A 21,089-nucleotide genomic window follows, 5' to 3' on the forward strand; every position below is an offset into this window, starting at 1 on the left:
TCAACAATTTTGGAGCCACAAATTCTGAAATTGTTTTATCGTGGACGCCAATGGAAAGGAAAAGTATTCACAAATGTTGGAAAATCAACGATTACAATAATGCGAACCCTTGAAAGCGATGAAGCGTGTTTGATAATTACGTCTTATCACCAGAAAAAACAAAAAAAAAAAAAAAGGGAAAGAAGATGAAGCATGTTTGTTGTCTGTTGTCTGAAATTGTAGTGCAAAAAATATGAAATGTATTGGACATATGATCAACGAGACGACATTTTGCATGCTGCCAAGACAAAAATTTAGCGGTTGAGAACGTTTGTCATGGGTTTCCATTCCATTGATGCTGATTCCAACGATGGTTATGCAATCTCTGTGCTGTACCTCAGGATATTATATTTGAAGAATTCCAACGATGGTTTTTTTTTTGTCGATACGATAGAATTCTTATAATCTAAACTAACCTATTCTAGGGGGAGGGGGAGGGGATTCGATGTGAGTAGAAACTCCATCGAAATTGGTTAATGAAGACCGTCACATATTGTGACAATTTTTATGAAAGACAAGATTCGAACCATTGACCTCCCGCACCACCAAACCTAAAAAGGCTTGGGATGATCACTGGACCACTGAAAATTTTGATTAGCAATAATATTCTTGGAAAATAGGATGTAATAGGCCGTTTTGATAAACTTTGGCAATCTGGACATGAAGATAAAAATTAGAACTTATGCCCTCTTTACAACCCATTTCTCATATATTATTCTGCTAAACAAAACCTCTAACCGATAGCTCCTTTTCCCTCCCCTTCCACTTCTGTACTGCCTGATCTTCATTGCTTCCACCCAGGACCACAATCACCCTGCACCGCCTTATGGACCATGAAGAATGGCGGATCTTGTTGTACTTGCAAGCTGGGATCTTGGAACTTTCCCTTACATTATTTCTGTGACCGTGTTGATTTTCTCATCTTCATGGAGTATGGCACAAGTGCAACTGGCCTAAATCCTGGTCAATTGTGGAAACGAGTATGATTAGAACAGGAATTGAAAGTTTCTCAATCTTCAATTTGAATTCCAGTTGGTCAGAATTTGTCCAAAATTGATTCGTTTACTCTTTTTTTTTTTTGATAAAAACCATAAGGGCAAAAGATTCTTTAGCGCTTTTTTATGTAACTCCTCTATAATTTCAAAAGCTATATATAACCCTCTTATAGTTTGGATTAAAGTGTGAAAATGACAGAATTTACATTTCATAACGGAGTCAACTAAAACATCAAAAACATCCCTATGTAAAGTTGAAATTTATTTATTAACCACGGGAGGTTATATATATATTTTGAAAATCATAAAGGGGGTTATATGGTAAAACATAAAATCATCTGGGGTTAGAGTGTCATACATATTATGATTATATATTTTAGTCACTTTAGCTATTTTAATTTTTAAATCAAGGTAATTTCAACATTTTCATGGGTTCCATTACAAATGATTATTTTCATTACTTTAATACTTTAATCCAAATCATGAGGGAGTTATATATAACTTTTGAAAATATAAAGGGTTTATGTGAAAAATCGCTAAACCATAGGAGGTAAAGTATATTTTGTCCAAACCATAATTTCATTGCATTGTCTGCATTGCACTGCAGGCACTAAGTATAATGCGACACAGAATGTGTTCAAGATTTATTCTTTGAATAATTAAGTCAAATTTTGTTCAAAAGTTGTTGCTCATGTGGTAGTGCAAAATGTAAAATTTATATGTGATCATGTCTTTTGGAGGAGAGATCCTCTAGATTTTGTTGTGCCATTTCTATTGGCAGATTTATTGGAAAATTAATGAAAATTTGATGTTTTATAAAAAAACTGCATTTGAAAATACTTCTAGTATTTGGAAATTTATTACGCTCGATTTGAATTTCAAAAACAAAAAAAAATTTCATAATTACGCAATTACACAAACTGGGCTAAAATTCTGGGATTCTAGTCTACATTGTACAGTTTGACTACATGAAATCAGAAGACGCAGCTTTGTCTATACATTGTACTTTTCATTCATCGTGTTCACAAACTAGAAAAGTCTAGAAAGAGTTACCTGTGAAATGTCTAGAAAGAGTTAGAAAAATAGAGAGAATAGGAAATTCCAGAAACCAAACTAGAAAGGTTGTTGAGAGAATCTCGATAGAAGACAGGATCGGTTTTTGAAGAAAAAAATCCACTAGCATCTTTGTTTTTGACGTGCAGCTTAAGTGCAAAATCAACACATGCCAAATAGCATTTATTGATGAAACTATGACACTATGAAAATATTTGTTGAGATATTTCTAGATTCATGTTAAACTAGAATAATTTAGGTAGTTGCTAAATAAAGGTGTTTGTTAGAATATTTGTTAAAAAAATCATGTTGAGTTATTCAAAAATATTTCTACTAAGATTTAGATTATGTTGATTTGTTTGAAAGTAGTTTTTGTTGAGTTTGTATGGAGAGTTGTTAGCTAAAAATTAGGTTAGTTTGTTTAATGTAAACAACTATAAATAGTGAGTTGATGAATGAATGATATAAATTCATTTTCAGCCCTTGACCTCAATACAAGTCTTATAGTCTTTTGTGAGTTTCTTTTTTTTTTTTTGGCAACAGAAAGTGTTGTTTATACTCTAAAAACCAACAATATTAAATGAGTAAAAAGATAGATGTGCAACTTTAGTGCAGAATCAAAACCACCAATACTTATATATCTTAGTATCTATTCCCAATTCTCGATTTTTCATTATTAGTAAATGGTTTCCTTGCACCCATTTTTGTTTCTAACTTTTGATAGGTATTAGCAAATTGAAATTGTCAAATAACAAATTGAGTGCTAATTTCATTATCAAATTAGATGGAGATGAATATAGTTACAGTGATAAAAAAATAAAAATTAAGGATAAGAAGTGGAATAGGAACTAAATATAAGTTGTACTATTATGGTTATCATGAAAAAAAGTGTTCTTGGTATATATTTATAACTGCATTGTGTTTCTATTTTTTATTTACAATTACTGATATTATTCCTATAGAGAGAATTTCATTGATTTTGAACTCTGTGCCAATGTAATATATTGGATATTGATATTAGTAGTGATGGTTTAGATTTTTTTGTATTAAAAAGGTGGCAGTCATGAAATTGAAATTTAGGAATATTAATGAATATTGTAGTATATTAAGTAAAATTTGATATTGTTATGAAATTGTAGGTAAGTTTTTGAATATATGATGTAGCATTTATAGTTGATACAATGGTCTGCGTCGAAAATTTTGAAGGTAAAAGAGGAACATTAGAACAAAGATAAGTGTTTATTTAATGGTAATTTGAATATTGATAAGTAGGTAATAGTGGTAGGAAATAAAGATAAATGAAATAGAGACTGTAAACCATTTTTTTCCTTTACATTTTTGTTGTGAATTATAACTCAAGGGTATTATAGAAATTTTGGAAAAAATTATAGTCTTTTCGGTCTAGAATATTACTTAAATAGTGAAAATAGGAGAGGTAAGTGTAATTTTTAGAACTTGAGGGGAACTTTCTGCAATTGTTAAAAACCTCAGGGGAGTTATGTGAAATTAACTCATGAAAATATTTGTTGAGATATTTCTAGATTCATTTGATACTGGAATAATTTAGTCAGTTGCTGAATAAAGGTATTTGTTCGAATATTTGTTAAAAGAATCATGTTGAGTTATCCAAAAATATTTCTACCAAGATTTAGATTATGTGGATTTGTTTGCAAGTAGTTTTTGTTGATTTTGTATGGAAATTTGTTAGTTGAAAATTAGGTTAATTTGTTTAATGTAAACATTATAAATAGTGAGTTGATGAATGAATAAAATAAGTTCATTTTCAGCCCTTGACCTTAATACAAGTCTTATAGTCTTTTGTGAGTATTTTATTTTTTTTTCAATAGAAAGTGTTGTTTATACTCTAAAAACCAACAATATTAAATGAGTAAAAAGATAGATGTGCAACTTTAGTGCAGAATCAAAACATGCCAAATAGCATTCTCCCAGAAACTATAACACTAAAAAATTATTGATTGAGTATCCGACATACAAGGAGTAAGAACGGATACTATTTGATTTATACCTATCCATTTACACCAAAGATTCTGTTCTTTTCAAAAAAATCACACTAACAATAATAGACATGGAAAACCTTACAATCCAAACTGTACTGTGCATCAAGAACTACAGTAACTTATTGTTTTTCTTCCCCTCATTGGAACTGCAAATAATAGTATATTACTTTTTCTCCAAACAAGTAAAAAAACTGCAATTGAATAGAGAAGGGGCTTTAAAATGTGTCCAAATTCCAAGTTGCAGTGATGAGGAATATTCCCCAAGTATCTATCCCCGTGAGCTGCGAGTCCAATAGAGGCTACACTTCTGCCTCTTGCCGTCCCTCATGGACAAACAACTCAAATCAAAACCAACCTTCACGGTTCAGACCCTTGAAAGGTCAGTCCACCCAATTTTACCATATTGGTCCCCTACTTCAAGAATCACTCTCTCTATATATATGTATATATATGCACTTACCCTGCCAAAGATTTCTTGTTATCAGAGTATCAAAACAAAGATTTTCAGCGCCACTCTTTCATTCATCTCTCTCAGTTAGCTTTTGGCCTAATAGAAAATCAAGAATCTTAGGCCATGGCAATGTCAATTGGACAATCCTATACAGCTTCTACATCATTTGATCATCCATTACAAAACCAGTTTTCAAGTTCAAAGCCATATTTATCACCATTTTTCTCCAAGCAGATTGCACTCAGAAAATGTGACAAAATTAATCTTTTGTCCAGGAAGCCTTTGTACATTTCTGCAGTGAGTAATTTTGGATACATTGATGAATCGAAGGAAACATCAAAACCCCGCGAATCTTTAGTCCAGTGCAATGCCTACGAAGCTCGTCGATCGCAGCCAATACCGATTAGCATTGAATTTGACGAAGAAGCTCAACAGGCTGCAGCGCAGAAGCTTAAGATTGGCATCTATTTTGCTACATGGTGGAGCCTGAATGTGATTTTCAATATCTACAACAAGAAGGTCCTCAATGCCTTTCCATTTCCTTGGCTCACTTCAACTCTGTCCTTAGCAGCTGGCTCTTTGTTGATGTTAGTTTCATGGGCTACAAGAATTGCTGAAGCACCAAAGACTGATTTTGAGTTCTGGAAAACTCTGTTTCCTGTAAGCAGAATTATAACAGTTTTACATCTTATTATGCATTACCTAATTTGACCTGAATAATTTCATATAATAAACCATTTTTTTCCTTTGTTTTCATCATCCAGGTTGCTGTTGCACATACAATTGGGCATGTTGCAGCAACAGTAAGTATGTCAAAAGTGGCAGTTTCATTCACTCATATCATCAAGAGCGGTGAGCCAGCTTTCAGTGTTTTGGTTTCAAGATTTCTACTAGGAGAAGCTTTTCCTCTGCCAGTATACCTATCACTTCTGCCAATTATCGGAGGTTGTGCACTTTCTGCAGCCACTGAACTCAATTTCAATATGACTGGTAAGTAGTATAACAATTCAGTAGTCTAGCATAAAATGCTTAACTCAGTTCTGCTTTTGGCTCATGACCGTCTGGATCTTGTCTTTGTTGGTGATTTTACAGGTTTTATGGGGGCTATGGTATCAAATTTGGCATTTGTGTTCAGAAACATCTTTTCAAAGAAAGGCATGAATGGGAAATCTGTTGGAGGAATGAACTACTATGCTTGTCTTTCAATGCTATCTCTATTGATTCTGACCCCTTTTGCGATAGCTGTGGAGGGTCCTCAGGTTTGGGCAATTGGATGGCAGAAAGCAGTCTCCCAAATTGGACCTAATTTCATATGGTAATTGCAACAGACAACCTGTTTTGGTCTCTATAAATGCACTTCACATTTAACCAAAAAAAAAAAAAATTCTTTCTGCATTCTTTGAAACTATTCTAACACATGGATCTGAATCTTTGTTTTAGGTGGGTAGTAGCTCAGAGTGTCTTCTACTACCTCTACAATCAAGTCTCTTACATGTCCTTAAACGAGATTTCTCCGCTAACATTCAGTATTGGGAACACCATGAAGAGGATATCAGTTATAGTCTCTTCAATTATCATCTTCCATACACCTGTTCAGCCAGTTAATGCCCTTGGAGCAGCCATTGCAATTCTTGGAACATTCCTCTACTCACAGGTATTAGCCTTTAATTTCATTCTACTTTCTTAAATGATGCCACATTACTCTGAGAAGTTATCCCTATTCTAGCAGATACTAATCATACCTTTCAGTTACATTCAGATTTTCTTCTATAAAGACTAAGGAGGTAACATAATCTATATATGCAGGCAAAGCAATAAGTTATTAGACAGATGAGATGTTGGCACAAGCGTGAAGGCACTTGAGGAAGAATCACATTTGGACCAACAATGAAACCTGACAGTGCAAGAGGGAAATGATCAGTTTAGGAGAGAAACCATGTTGAAGGCCAAGGAATAATCTCTGGATCTCTGATCCACTATATTCTCTGCTCTTGGGACAAAATGTGCAATGTTCTTCCAGGATTAATTGCTAGAGGCATTATCTAGTAGGATGCAGAGAGATTGATTAGTTCTGAGGAAAGAAAGAATGCCTGGATTTTTTTTTTTTTCATTTTACTCTTCAGAATCCATTAACAATTTTCTGGAATGTAATATATGTCTCAACCTGAATGTTCATCGTGAAATATTTGTTGTGTAAAAAAAGTTAGTAATTCAGTTTTTGTAGCATTCTCTGCCAGTGATCAATCTTTGGGCTTGATAACTAGCCTTATTTTCTAGCGGAAAGTGACAATCATTTGTCTGCTGGGCCATGACAAGTAAAACTCTATTTCTGCAACACTGCTGAGTCTTGGGCCCAATAACCTTTGAGCCTGACCTATTGGTCCAATTTTAAGTTAGGAGTAGTCCACAAAACACTTAAGGGGTTTCCCTGGGTATGGCACAATCTGTTGATAACTTAGTTCAACCCTTGAATTTAATAGATTTAAATTTTAACATGTTCATATATGTTTGATAATAAAAAAAATAGAATATCTGAATTAATTAAATAACATTAATTTTCTAGATAAAATTTGCTAACAAAAGTAAGTGATAAGTTATTTATTTATCACTTAATGTGATATATATTCAAATGTATCCAAATATATCAGTTCCTAATAAGTAGCTTTACTTGACGTTATAGCAATTCAAATCCTACACCACCCAATAACTTTTGAGTCTAGAGGATCCTGTTACCATTTTGATAAATAAGCAAACTATATCATTACTAAACTTCCTAAAAGTCGTCTAGCACCAATTGCTTTACAAATTTGAATGAGAATTTCAAAGAGAATCGATTGAAGATCCCAATTTTCCGAAAATCAGTAATATATCATCAACCAATTGATATTTCCATACTTTTACATTTCTATTGTTTTGATAAAATTTCCCTACTTGTACATGAGGTATGATAATTTCACCCCATTGAAGTGAAAGAGATGAAACTCAATTATTGCACAAAAATATATACCCATAAGGCAGCATTTTGTAGAATTTCTTTGCTATCTGTGTATATTTGATGATGTAACTTCTGTCATTAGTGCAGATTTTTTTTAATGAAATTATGATGTATTATATAAAAAAAGGAGTTAGCATTTTGTAGAATTTTCTAATTGGAAAGCAAACTTAAATCTTAACTGAAATGATCTTTATCTATGGAAAGGATTAATTGATGGAACCCACCAGACGGGCTTGAAAGCCTATCAATTAATTTGCTTAAAGTTGAAAATAATCACAATCTACTTATTAATGCTTAAATTGGGAAGGAAAATATGTGAATTAATTGAAGGATTTGTGTTTAATCAGTATGTTATGGCCAGTGGTGTAGACATATTTTTCCATTTGCATCCAGAAACTCAGTTACACAAATTCCAAGTTGAAATCACATTGATCGATGAATCAATATCGAATTGTTTTTGAAAATTACATCCTGGATTTTACGTTACTGAATATTGTTTCAATTAGTAATAAGGCTCAAATCAGGAAAGCAAATATGTGAATTAATTGAAGAAGGATTTCAAAACAGTTGGCAATGTACAGATTGTTAAAGATTTTTCAAATCAAACCGAACACCTAGTGTTAGTTAGCATTCATTGGACAAATCCAAAGAGTTTGACAAAGTACATATAAGACAGTTGAGATAACATTGATAAATCAATGCCCGATTGTCTTTCATGTATTATGGATTCATCAGTTTTTCAAATACTATAAACACTTTTAAAAAATATTCTAAAAGGTACTCTAAAAAATAGTCTAAATTTTTTTAATATTTAAAAAATATTTCAAAATATATTTTAAAAACTCGGCTATTTTTAAATATTCCAAAATATACTTTGAAAACTCTGTTGCAATAAAATTTTTTAAAGACACCCCAAAAAATAGCTAATCCAAATGGAGCACATTTACGTTACTGAATATTGTTTGAATCAGCAATTAGGCTATAAATGAGGTGATACGTTTTTTTTTGGTGTTTTTTTTTTCAGCCAAGCCATGATAAATTCTCTTTCTCTTGACATTAAGTCTTGGGTTTTTTTAATGAGTGCCAATAGGTACTTGTTGATGTATTTAAATCACGTACAAATTACCATCTAAGTATATAAATTAATAGTAATTATTACCTTAACTTGCATTTATATACTTTTTATATGTAACTCTATTTTTTTTTAAAAATATCAACACTTGAACTCCATCTCAGTCATTAGATAGACCTTCAAAAAAAAAAAATTTTCTCTTGAGAAACCATCAATGATCTTTGACTTTGTGAGCAAAAGAAATATACAAGGATCAGACTCAGAACAAATTGGCGTTGAGCTCTTCCTTTCAAAATTGTGATCTCTACTTAGCCTTAGACATTAAAAAAATTCCGACAATGAGTTGAAATTTTTTTGGATAAAATATGACAATGCATGGAACCACGCATTCGTGAATTTTTTTTTACAAAATAAATGATTATGAAAATATTTAAAGAGAAAAAGGAATTATGGTGGAAATTTACAGTAGCAAAATGCATAATTATATCAATGCGTATAGGCATATTAATAGATAAGATCTGGATTGCATCCATTTGATCTAGATCTAAACCCATAAAATTTAGTTAGACCTAAATCCAGACCTACACCCCTATAGGTTTGAAAAAGTAAGTCCAAATCTAGACACTTATGAATCTAAATATCCAATGCATATTCTTTGTATTTTTTTGAACATACTAAAGTAAAAATATATCAAAAATATATAGTGTTTAAAAATAATCTAAATATCACCCAATTTTTATTTTCAAATAATAAAATTGATATTCAAGATGTTGAATGCAATATTATGAACTGAAAAAAAGAACTATTGTCGACTACTTCTATTTATTTTCAAAATTTTAATTGTGTCGACATCCAATCTTTTTCATTTGTCTGATTTTAATTTTCTCTGTTTCCTAAAAAGGTTTATACCAATTACAATAACAACTAAGATTAGTTTTGAAAAAAAAAAAACAATCATGAAGTCTTATTGTAATTGATCCAATGGCTATAAAATATTAGGTTATTTTATAAATTTACTAGTATAAATACATATATACATACGCACACATATACATACACACACGCGCGCGCACATACACACATGCCCATATATATATATATGGGTTTGGATAAGATCTGATATGAGTTTGGATTTAGATATGAATAATAAAAAATCAGACCTATCCAAACCTATGACTCTCTTATAGGATATAGATTTTTTGTAGGTTCTGGTTTTAAGAAATTAAATTCAAATCCTAACCAACTATATTGGGTTGGATTTGGATAAGATTCAACTTATTGACATACCTAAATGGGTATGACCAAAAAGATCATCATTTATTAACCAAAATAATATAAAAAATAGATAAGGTAAAATTAGCCACAAAAGAAATATGAAATTATGACCAAAATCTTTCATGATTTTCAAGAATCGGCAATCTTGTTGATCATAAGATTTGAAAAGTTCCAACTGCAAATTATTCTATTAAATGTTTGAAGCAAATTCATTGAAATTATCCATGTGATTTGAAGAAGGAAGGATATCGTGATATTATCCTCACATTTTCTAACTGTGTAAAATCGAATATTTCTAACAACTCTAGAAAATCATACCATTTGGCCGTCAGAATTGAAGCGCAAATCATATTCATACTTCTCAATTCTAGTTTCCCATGATTCGACAGAGATAGTATGGAAATAGGTGAAAATACAAAGAATAGCTATCAATCAATAAGAACCGTTAATAGAACTTAGACAGTCATTTTCACATCCTACGAAATGGAGAAACTGCCAAATGTTCCTTCACATCGAATAAAATCTTTGCTAATGATGGATCATGAAATTCCAGCTTATAATGGAGACCCCTCAAATACAAAAAAGTTTGCCATCAAGTGGATGATAGATTCAAGCGAAAAAAATAGTTGCCATAATACCAATCTTGCCAAGTTGTCAAAATGATATGACCTACCTTTTTTTTTTTTTCAATTTACAAATGAAAAGTAATAATCCTAGGAAATGGAGAAACTGCCAAATGTTCCTTCACATCGAATCAAATCTTGCTTATGGTGTATCATGAAATTCGAGCTTATAATAGAGACCCCCCATATATCAAAGAGTTTGCCATCAAGTGGATGATAGTTTCAAGTGAAAAAATAGTTGCCATAATACCAATCTTGCCAATTTGTGAAAGTGATATGACCTACTTTTTTTTGTGCTTAATTTAAGTTGATTTTATTTTTTCTGGCCCAAAAACTATTCGAGATTTTTTTTTTTGCCTTTCCTTTAAGTTCCATTACTTGGTTAGGAAAGCTTTACAGTATATGTTGAGAATTACAAACACTAAGATTTTTAGCCGTATAATACATAAGTAGGAGTAACATGGTAGGAAAATGAAATTTTAGGAGCTAATTAACTACATCATTCATGAAAGTCATTATCGATTAGTACTAAAGGAATATTTTTTTTTTTGTACGTAGGAGGTCTTAAATCCAGAATTTTCATTTACACTCCCCTCCGCTCCCCCTCTCTAAAACTAAAGGAATGTTCAGCATATGGAGAAAGTGCTAAATTGAAATCCTAGGAACTAGAGGTATTAGGTATAATCCCATTGTCCTCTCATTGCTTCTTAAATCCTATCTCTTTCTTACTAGAAAAAAAAAAAGCGCCAAAGATTGCTTTCACAGCCCAAAAAAAAAAAAAATTTGTTATCCTATGGTAGAAAATTCCTGTTTCTTTTTCCTTATATGACGATTGGGAGCCTCAAGCGGCATATAGTTTCACATGATGATGCAAGTTTGTGAAAGCGATCAGCCTGCACTTGTTTACTTGAAATAAATGGGCTTCATTTTATTTTTAAACAAAAACCTATTCTGCATTTTTATTTAAGCATTTTCTTTTCAAAAGACTAGCAAATTAAAAGCTTTCATCAGATTAACTTTTGACGTTAAACAACATTTTTCTAATAACAATGTTTTAATTACTCCAAAAAAGTTAAAAACTGAAAAAAAGAAACATATATCAAAAAGCAAAAAGAGATAAAAAGCAATCCTCATTAATTTCCTTAACTAAACAGAATACAAGAAAGAAAATTTCAGCATAAGATTTATGGAATGGACGATTGTGTCGCAGAAAACATAAGGAGGAATGAATTTAACATGACTGAAGGTGACATGCATGAATCGAGTAGAAATTCTCATTTATTTGCACAAAATTTGTCTTTAATAGCGATCTTGACGAATGCCACTTAATTGTTCTCTAAGATATTTGATGTAACTATTGATTTGATTTTGTCTCTATTTATTTTCTTTGAAGATCTGTTTTGATTTTGGCAGTCAAGCAAACGTTCTGCCACAAGTTTTTTTTAGCAATGAAACTTCCACAGCCTCAGATTTTTTGCCCATCGTTGGGGAATTCTTTGTCCCTTGCAAGAAATAAATTAGTTCTTAATTTTTATCTTTGTTTTTCATGATATAAAGAAATTATTTCTTCAGTACTTAGAATTTGGGAATTGGAATGGTGGCGGTGTCCCAATAATGAACTTTGATGACTTTATGTTTAACTCTATAGAACGAAATTCATTCAATTGCAAGCCAAACAAGTTAGAAGGAAAGCACCCACGATAGGGTCTACGATTATGATTATGATTCTTGAACCATTTTATATCCTGTTTGGCTATCTTAATGAGTGAAAAATTCAAAGCCTTGAAGCCCCATGGGTCCGAGGAAAACCCTTGAATCAAACTCTCCCTCAGGCCCTTAGAGCTTGAAATTGGAAGTTGCATGACTTACTTCTCTCCATTTCTACCACTCAGGACCTTACTTCTAACCTTGCAAGCCTTCCAGCTTTAGTTCTAGTCATCTTGCCATTCTAAGCTTCCAAACTTCACTAGTTTAGCTAAGGACTAAACCAGTCAACATGTAAATTAGGAGAAGAAGCCAGATGTAAGCTTAATCAAACCAAACCAAAGATCTCAAACACTTTCAAGTCAAACCAAAAGTTTTATATGTCAACATAGAGCCATAAAGGAGCATTATGGTCTTAGATTTAAGATCAAGTTACCCTATCCAAGTCTTAATCAAAAGCAAACATGAAATAAGATAAAAGTTGCAGAGATCAGCATGGATGACTCCATTACTCATCTCTAGTTACAAGCACAAGTTTCAGAAACAAGCAACAATGGTAATACAAAGTCATAAGTTACAGAACAGTTGTTGGAGAAGTCAATGCCCGAACCTCTCCACCTTCACACCTTTGCCAAATTTTGTGAACACAAAATTAATGTTAGAGTGCGCTCTTGACTTTTCCTGGCCTTGTCCTACTATTGACCTACAAGAACAAACAATAAATGTCACAATTTATACAAAAATTATTCTCATAAGAAGCAAAAGCATGCATAAGTTATGTGTTCTACCTTGCTATTCCACAGTAAAATTAGGCACCACGGAGAGCCAAAGCAGCTCTTATCTTGTGAGATGTATACTCAATGAGATTGCTGATGCTGGGAATTGATGTTGCAGGAATGTTTGCATTTGGGACGGGATTAACCAAAATCTGAAAAGCAATAGTGAGGAGAGATCCAGCATCTCGAGCAGCTCCAGAAATGGCATCAACATGAATTGATTTAGGTGTAGGTCCACTGGGATATATGGTGAATCCAGAAGGAAGAAGTGTTACATGATCGGAGCTTGCACCATCTAATAACATATCCACTGTGCCATTGTCAATAGGGGCATAGACAATATAAGATCCTGTTTGATGAGTACCACATTCTTGTAACATCAGCAAGCTGCCAAGGTTTGAATTTGTACCCTGTAAAATTGGAAAATTTATTTTAACATGTTTTCAATTTTTTTTTTTGGTCATGTATGTTCAATTGAGTTTAATAAGACTGTCTTAGTTTGAATAAATAAAAGGCAAAAGCAGTACAACTAGTTTGAATAAGAATTTGATAGATAATTTTAAGTAATCAGACTCACCCGCAACAAGGAGATACAATTGCCAACTTCGTTACCATTAGAGATGTGCAGGATTTCTATAATATCTTCGCAATTAAAGAGGATATCCCACTGTAATTAACAAATAATAGAGATAAGAATGATTTATTAACAACAAAAATGAAAAATGGGTTTTTTGCAAGGCAAACATCAAGTGGGTTTTTTGCTGTTAAGAAATGGTAAGAAATTGTACAAGGTTTTTGAAAAAGAATCCAAAGAAGATGAAATATGTAAGTCAAAACTTATGTGTGCTCAAAATTGAGTGTGTTCTTCAATGCCAAAGAGAATGTTCAAAAACATTAAAGGCTTCCACCAATGAACAAATACCACAACTTATTTCAATCCAGTTGATATAAAGAATTAGAATTTCTTTTAATACCTGAGTTCGGGTACTCTCGTCACGTAAGAAATCGAACACAAATTTGTGAGAAACTGGAAGCCAGAAAGAAGTTGTAGCACTTAACACAACACCAGAGGGCTCCCCCAGATCATTTTCTCTCCTCTGTGTCATAATTCTTATCTGGTCATTTCCACTTTCAGATAAATTCAGCCATGCATGTGCAGTCGAAGAAGTTACTCCAGCACAAAATCGGAGCACCATTTTTTCAGATAGTCTCAGGATGTTCTTTCTTCCCTCTGGACTTATTAGCACTATGCAATAAAAGTAGTAATTTAAGGTTAAATTGCTATGTTGAGTAATTGTAAAAAAAAAAAAAAAAACATGTTTGATCCAATTAAGCAGAATTGTTCATGGCTTTAATTTGTGAAAATGGTTTTCAAGTAGAGAATAGAGATCATAATTACCAGTATCATTGATGTCATTAGGAGAGAAATTTGTCACCAGTGCACTTGCAAGACGTTCACATTGTCTAGCTAAGACTGAAACCCAACGTTGAGCTCCAAATGCAAGACCTGATTCAACAAAGGGCTTTCCTAAATAATGAACACCTTCATCTTGAACATGTACATGTTCAACCCATGTGATCTATCAAAAAAACATGAAAACTATTAACTTACAAACTTATATGAGTATTGCATTTTGTTTCTAAGGTGCTTAATTAATAGCAAGAATTTAGGTAGAGCATATTTTAAAGTGAAGCTGTGGATTGCATATTCACCAATTGCCCTTTTCACCTTTGTGATACTAGGAAATGTCAATGAAATTCCTATTTCACTGAAATCACCAAGTATCACAAGGTGACATAGTGTAATTGGAAAATCAGATAATCCTTTAGTTGGCCTGTGGACCAAAATTTACATAAAAATTTACCGTAATTTTAAACTCTAAAATACTAATTAGAGCATCTTAAGTAGATAAAGTTTTTTGGTAATCACCTTTGAGCAGCTATTTGGCATTTCTTGGATTATACATCCTGATGGCCGCCTTCTGCATTTGACTAATGGATCCAAACAAAGTAAATTGTCAAACGAAACATCAACGATCCCCCATGTACCTTCACCTAATTGTTTACAGTATCTCAAGAAAATGCTCTCCCTCGTTGGAACCGTTGGTGTGAGGATTTGATACTCTGCAGTCATCTGTAAATTCAATTGTTAAAAAGATATATTAAGTAATTTGAAGGACAATAAGAGAACTATTATGCATTAATCTTACCGATAAATTTTCATATTTGGTAGAATGATTGACTAAATTAGGAACAAGGAAAACAAGAGAGAATTCTGTCATACCATTTGCAGGGTTCCATCGAAATTTCCAGGCTCAGGCCCTGCTGATAAAACCTCTATGACTAAAGCCCTTGAAATTATGCTTGCAAATACAGCTAGCCATTTATTCTGTCAATCAAACCAAAAAAATTAATGAGTTTTAATGGCATTGTTTATGCAGTTGAACTCAAATTATCAAAAGCACTAATGATATCTACCATATCCATAAAAACTTCAACAAGATTCATATGATTCATCAAAACCACATCGCTTCCTTTTGATGCTTCAACTTTGAATCCAACTGGTTTCAGACCGATCGCTGTAGGGAACAAGTTGTAGTACGCATCTTCATTCAGGGAATAGCTCCTATTATCGGCGGTCGAAACCCACAAAGGAAATTCGATTTCGGCCATTCTTATGAGCTCCTCCATTGCAGAAATCACAACTTCAATTGCTTTAGGTTTATCAATACCAATTGGTCTGGCCAATGACTTGAATAAGGCTTCATCAAGAGCGAATTCCTGAGTAATATCTTGTTGCCCTCCTCTGAGTGATGCTACCCATTGAGGCTCAGTGGAGCTGCTAGGAATAGCTGATGACAAAGCAGAAGTATTGTCGGCATAGTGCTTATTGCCGACATATCTTGCAATTAGACCTGTTAGGTTCGCAATCTAAAAAGATGACCAAAAAAAAAGTGTTAACAAGATCATGATAACTTCTTTTCAATAAAAATGGTTTCAAGAAATATGTGAAATTATGTATTACACCTTTTCTTTGAGTTTAGAATTCTCTACTCTCAATTGATTGTCATCAAGGGAAACATCAGCTGTTGCTTGAGCATCATCACACGTGAGACAGCAAGCCCTGGAAAGAACTTCTTTGCACTTAACGTTTTCAGCACGAAGCTTATCATTTTCCACTTTAAGACGTGCATTTTCGGCACGCTCAAGATGTGTCTGTAGAAAATTAAGTTAAATTGATAGTCATAGCAAGTAAATGACAAAAAATCACTTACTATAATGTATCTATATTTTTTGGAAATTTTATAAATGTAATCAAGATTTTCAATAGTACGTTTATAAAATCTAGTCAAGTTAATTACCTTCATTTGAGTACGCTTGTTCTGGAACCAAAACTTCACCTGCAATGGCTGCAATCCTAAATCAAGACCAAGTTGTTTCCTTTGTTTGTCATCGGGGTGAGGCCACACCTTGAAGAACCTAAAACATTAAAATTTTTAATACACTAAAAGTTTTTGATTTTGTTACTTTTTTCCACGGCAAATGAATTTTTATTTCCATAGCAATTCTTTTTAAAATTGACCAATCTATCCTTTTCCAAATCCAAATTGTATTTAAACTTGAGGCGCAATTTTGGTATTTCATTCAATAATAGCTGCGGAAATAAAATTCAAGCTGTGACGTAAACACGACCCTTTGTTCTATATTTACTTTGAGCTAAGAATCCCAGCACATTTGATATGTTAAGTGATTTCGAAAGCTTACGATTCCAATTTATGAATTTGATGGTGTGAATGGCGATGGTAACGTCTTCTCTTACGAGTACTGCAGCTTGGACCCTCCACAGGGTTGTCATCTTGTGTCTCACTATCGGATTTGTGTTCAAGTTCCTCGTTTGGAATGTGATCCTCGGAAGCATTTGAAACCATGTATATTGAAGGAGCCTCAACCTCCTTGGGACTAGCCTGAATAAAGTACCCAAAACATCAAAATTATTCATTAAAATTGTAATATTTTTAATGTAGGAAATAATCGACTTCTATAATTATTGAACCAATAAGTAAAAATCATAATTGTAAAGCTACTTGCCCAAATATTATGTTGATCCATCATGGGTTGATGTCAATATGTTGAAAGTTTATAGTGTTTAAGCTCGACATGCATAAAATGACACAATAAAAGCTTGTGAATGATTGACTGATCGATGCATTAGTTACAATATTAAATGAGTGACCAAAATTTGTACATTAAAATGGTTTATCTATATTTTGTTATAAATAGATTCGCATTCATTTACAATGTAAGAGAAAAGTAAAATAATTAAAATTGACCAAAAGTTAGCATCATATGTCTCTATCTCACCTTTAGTAAAAGAGGAATGGAGAAAGAAAATCTTTGATACAAACTATGGTCAAAGTAGACCACAACTTTAAGAGACTGTATTAATTAGAAATTTGGACCTACAACTCGTCATTTTCTTCCCCAAAGAGGACCTAGCTTTGGATACACATGTCATCTATGTATGTACTTTTCTCATTGTAAAATTGTACAACCATTAAAATTATCCTTTTCTTATACTTGTAGTTCATTTTTTTCATTTTTTTGAGAAAGAACAATAAATTTTCTAATCTATAATAGAATGTTTTTGATACAAAATGTTCGGTAATACTCCAACATTTTGACTGAATATTCCGAGAGAAGTAATAATGGAGGCGAAAATGTTAACAAAAAGTTTTTAGTCATTGTTTGCAATTTAAAAAACAATTGAAAGGCTCAAAATTGACTTTCTTTTTTTTTTTAAGATGGCAACTCAAATAATTACCAAGCATGTAGGAAAGATTTTCGTGCTATTAACTTCCTAAGAAAGGATCTAAAAGAACCACATTTGCTATAACAACAATAACAAAATGAAGATTTTAAAGAATTTTGCAAAGAGTGAAGTTCAAATGAGTTTTCTAGGTTGACCTGTCCAAGCAAAATCGCAGGAGAAGATGCAAATGGTTCCACGTTCTTGGACCCTTCAATTGTCAACGGACGTTTTCCAATTGTTGAAGGCATTTCAAACTCACAAATCCTAAAAAATCAAGCAAAAATAAACGAGTGTGTTAGTACACTTAATGCACAAATGTGATTTCCAATTTGCTTATTTCGCTTTCGCTTTATCATGGAAATCCTTTCTATATGGTTTTTTCCATTTTTTTTTGCTCTTGTGATTATAAATGATAAACAAAAAAATTACTTGGATGAGTTAGTAGAGGAAAACTGAAGAAGATGAACTATATAAGTTCTTCTCAAAGTTTTTGATTGATTCACAAAAGTCAACGGCAGCGTTGGTGAAGTTTGATTTTGACATTGGTGAAGGATAAAACAAGATGTGCCAGCTAGTCAACAGGCAAGGGATAAAAAGACAATCTGTCTCAATAAATGCTACTATTTCTTTGCTTCTGAATGCCTTAAGGAACACGAGCTTCCAACTTGATTTGAATTTGATTGTAGTTTTTCACGGAAAATTTTTTATATTTTTTGTAAACATATTTTTTGATTAACTTGTTATTTTATATACATCAAATCGTTATAGTACTTTTTTTTCTATAGAAACTCCTAAACATAGCAATCCAAACAGAATTAATTAAAAATAGCAATCCAAACAAAAATACCTTTGTTTGGATTGTAGTTTTTTACAGAAAAATTTACTATTGCACAGAAAGAATGCAATCATAATTTTGCCATACAAATTTATTTTGTAGAAATTGGGGGTTGCTAGAATTATCGAAACAGACATGATAAAATGCATATATTGAAGTATACAGAAAATTTAAATGAATGGATAGAGTAACAACATTAAATTAGATCTAACTCAAAATCTCGCCATCCAATCACAAAGATGCCTCATTCAACAAAATGCGAGTACCTTAAGAAGATGGTTTTTTCAAATCCCTTAGGTTTAAACTGTAGGTAATAAAAATTTGGTTGAAAAGGATCAAATCTATCTCTCAAGCAGAATGAATGAAGTTGGAGGGATATAAGAATTGAACAGAAGATAAAAATGTATCAGATAGAAAGATGTAAATGACAATAAAGATAAGCATTGGAAGAAACGAAATAAGGGATGGAAGGTGACTGAGAAACTGAACTAGAGATGAGTTCATATGAGCGTCTAGAGAGGGACATTATATAGGAGATAGATTTGCTATGATAAAAATCATAGGAGCAACATGAGGTGAGTGAGGATAATTTTTAGACTTATTTAACCAAAAAAAAAAAAAAGAAATGGCTACTGTTGTTCTTACTGCTTTGGACCTTACTAATAGGAGACAAAAAAGAAATATCACGAAGGAAGTTTTAGTTATTTCGTCTTAGTAGTCAAACAATTATAATATAAATTATACTCTATCATGGGTGCAGTTCAGGTAAAAACCTTATTTGGAATGTGAGTATCATAAAAGGAAAAAAATATTCACTAAATGATACAAACTTTGTAATTCTTTGTGCATCACGAATGCCAAATCTGTAGAGAATTTAAATTATAATAATTTGGAAATATTTAATGGGAGCCATTGATTAAATTACTAAATCAAAAGATAAATCATTTTGTTGCTTATTGTTTATTTAGCATATGATAAAAAGTTATTTTTGAATTTATTATATTATTAATGTAAGGAAAGATGCATATCAAATTATTAGGCTTAGTGTTGGCAAAATACAAAATGATTTAATTATTTAACAGATTTTTTTTTTGAAAATTAGACATGAGAGTAAAACAAACATATTTTTGTCTGTAACAACTTTAGTTATCAAATTTAGTGATATGAAATTGCAAAATGATATTAAATCTTCAGCAGCATATTTTTCTGCAAATTAGACAGGATAGTTACATATACATATTTTTGTCTATGATACTAACTTGAGTTGTCGTTCTTTTGTCAACATAATTATACTATTATTTTTTTTAAAGTTTCCACCACAGTTATATCAATGAATCATAAAAAAATCTAATTTATTTGATCTTTAATCACAAAATAAAACTATGCTAGGGAAATCAACAAAAAAAGATAAATTTAAAGTCTAGTTTAGTACTTGTGTTCACATTAATCACTAATAATGTAGTAGTTATCATATATGGAAAAGATGATGTGGCTCATATTATTTTCTATTTACTTCTACTATTTTTTTCTCCTTTTTAACCTATATTAGGGGGCAATAAATAGGACTTTCTACTATATTTCCTGCCTTGAAGTCAAGATAGAAAACAACAAATATGGTTGAGGAATGTCAAAAGCCTATAAGGTTACAAACAAAATTTAAGGAAATCAATAAATTGGTTTTACGAAGGTAGGTATCCATGGAAAAATAAAAAGAAAAAACAAAACTGCCACTAGGCATTAATGGCGGAAAATGGAGACTGGATTATTAGCAATTTTTTCTTTCCTAATTCTCAGAGTGGGTAAGCGTTATTTAAGTAGTTGGAGATAAGGGTGCAATTGCAACAATGAGTTGGATGCTGATGGCATAGAGACATTAATGTTTACATGACAAAAAATCCGTCAACTGTCTTCAATAGATTTCCAAAATTCACATCATAATTAATGTTGGACAATAAGGTTGAGAAAGATTTACAAGAAAAAATGGTAAGTTAAAAATTATAATGAGATTTGACTTTTTGGAAATATAATTATTTGACTTATTCAGGTCAATAGTAGATCAATATGGTAATTATACTGTACATGTGTATTAATCGATGTAATTATAATACAACTAAAATCCGCTAATTGAAAAGGTTACTAGATCATGTAATCCTAAAGATGTAGTCTATAAGGTATACTCTACTTGTCTATTAGTCAATATATTCTACAAATAAGGTATGCTAATAGACAATGTTATTCATTCAAATCTTGGGAGGAGGCTAGATTGGTGATTTTGTCAAACAACTAATTAATGTGAACACTAAAATATTGTACAACTATTATCTGCTAATAGACCATTTGTGGTTCAAGAATCAAGAAAGAACTACTCGTCCTATATCTTTGAAAAAGAAAAAGAATTAATGTTTCTTATACTAATAGTGTATATACTATTATCAGCGTTGGA

General features: G+C 32.0%; 2 protein-coding genes across 2 annotated transcripts; one reads left to right on the forward strand and one right to left on the reverse strand.

Annotated features, from left to right (window-relative positions):
- The first annotated feature begins 4,572 nt into the window (after positions 1–4,572).
- On the forward strand, positions 4,573–6,792 carry LOC113743800 (glucose-6-phosphate/phosphate translocator 2, chloroplastic). The gene is made up of 5 exons (XM_027271899.2): positions 4,573–5,216; positions 5,321–5,546; positions 5,649–5,871; positions 5,997–6,210; positions 6,363–6,792. The coding sequence occupies exons 1-5, from the start codon at positions 4,680–4,682 to the stop codon at positions 6,372–6,374; spliced, it is 1,212 nt and encodes a 403-aa protein (XP_027127700.2). The 5' UTR covers positions 4,573–4,679; the 3' UTR covers positions 6,375–6,792.
- A 5,788-nt stretch (positions 6,793–12,580) lies between these two features.
- On the reverse strand, positions 12,581–18,059 carry LOC113687479 (homeobox-leucine zipper protein PROTODERMAL FACTOR 2-like). The gene is made up of 12 exons (XM_072049751.1): positions 17,967–18,059; positions 16,767–16,966; positions 16,364–16,481; positions 16,029–16,217; positions 15,480–15,932; positions 15,286–15,390; positions 14,932–15,135; positions 14,401–14,581; positions 13,976–14,247; positions 13,579–13,668; positions 13,014–13,411; positions 12,581–12,928 (listed from the first exon to the last, which is right to left on the reverse strand). The coding sequence occupies exons 1-11, from the start codon at positions 18,057–18,059 to the stop codon at positions 13,034–13,036; spliced, it is 2,283 nt and encodes a 760-aa protein (XP_071905852.1). The 3' UTR covers positions 12,581–12,928; positions 13,014–13,033.
- Between the last annotated feature and the right edge of the window lie 3,030 nt (positions 18,060–21,089).

Source organism: Coffea arabica, chromosome 5e, assembly GCF_036785885.1.
Source record: "Coffea arabica cultivar ET-39 chromosome 5e, Coffea Arabica ET-39 HiFi, whole genome shotgun sequence".
Classification (NCBI taxonomy): Eukaryota; Viridiplantae; Streptophyta; class Magnoliopsida; order Gentianales; family Rubiaceae; genus Coffea; species Coffea arabica.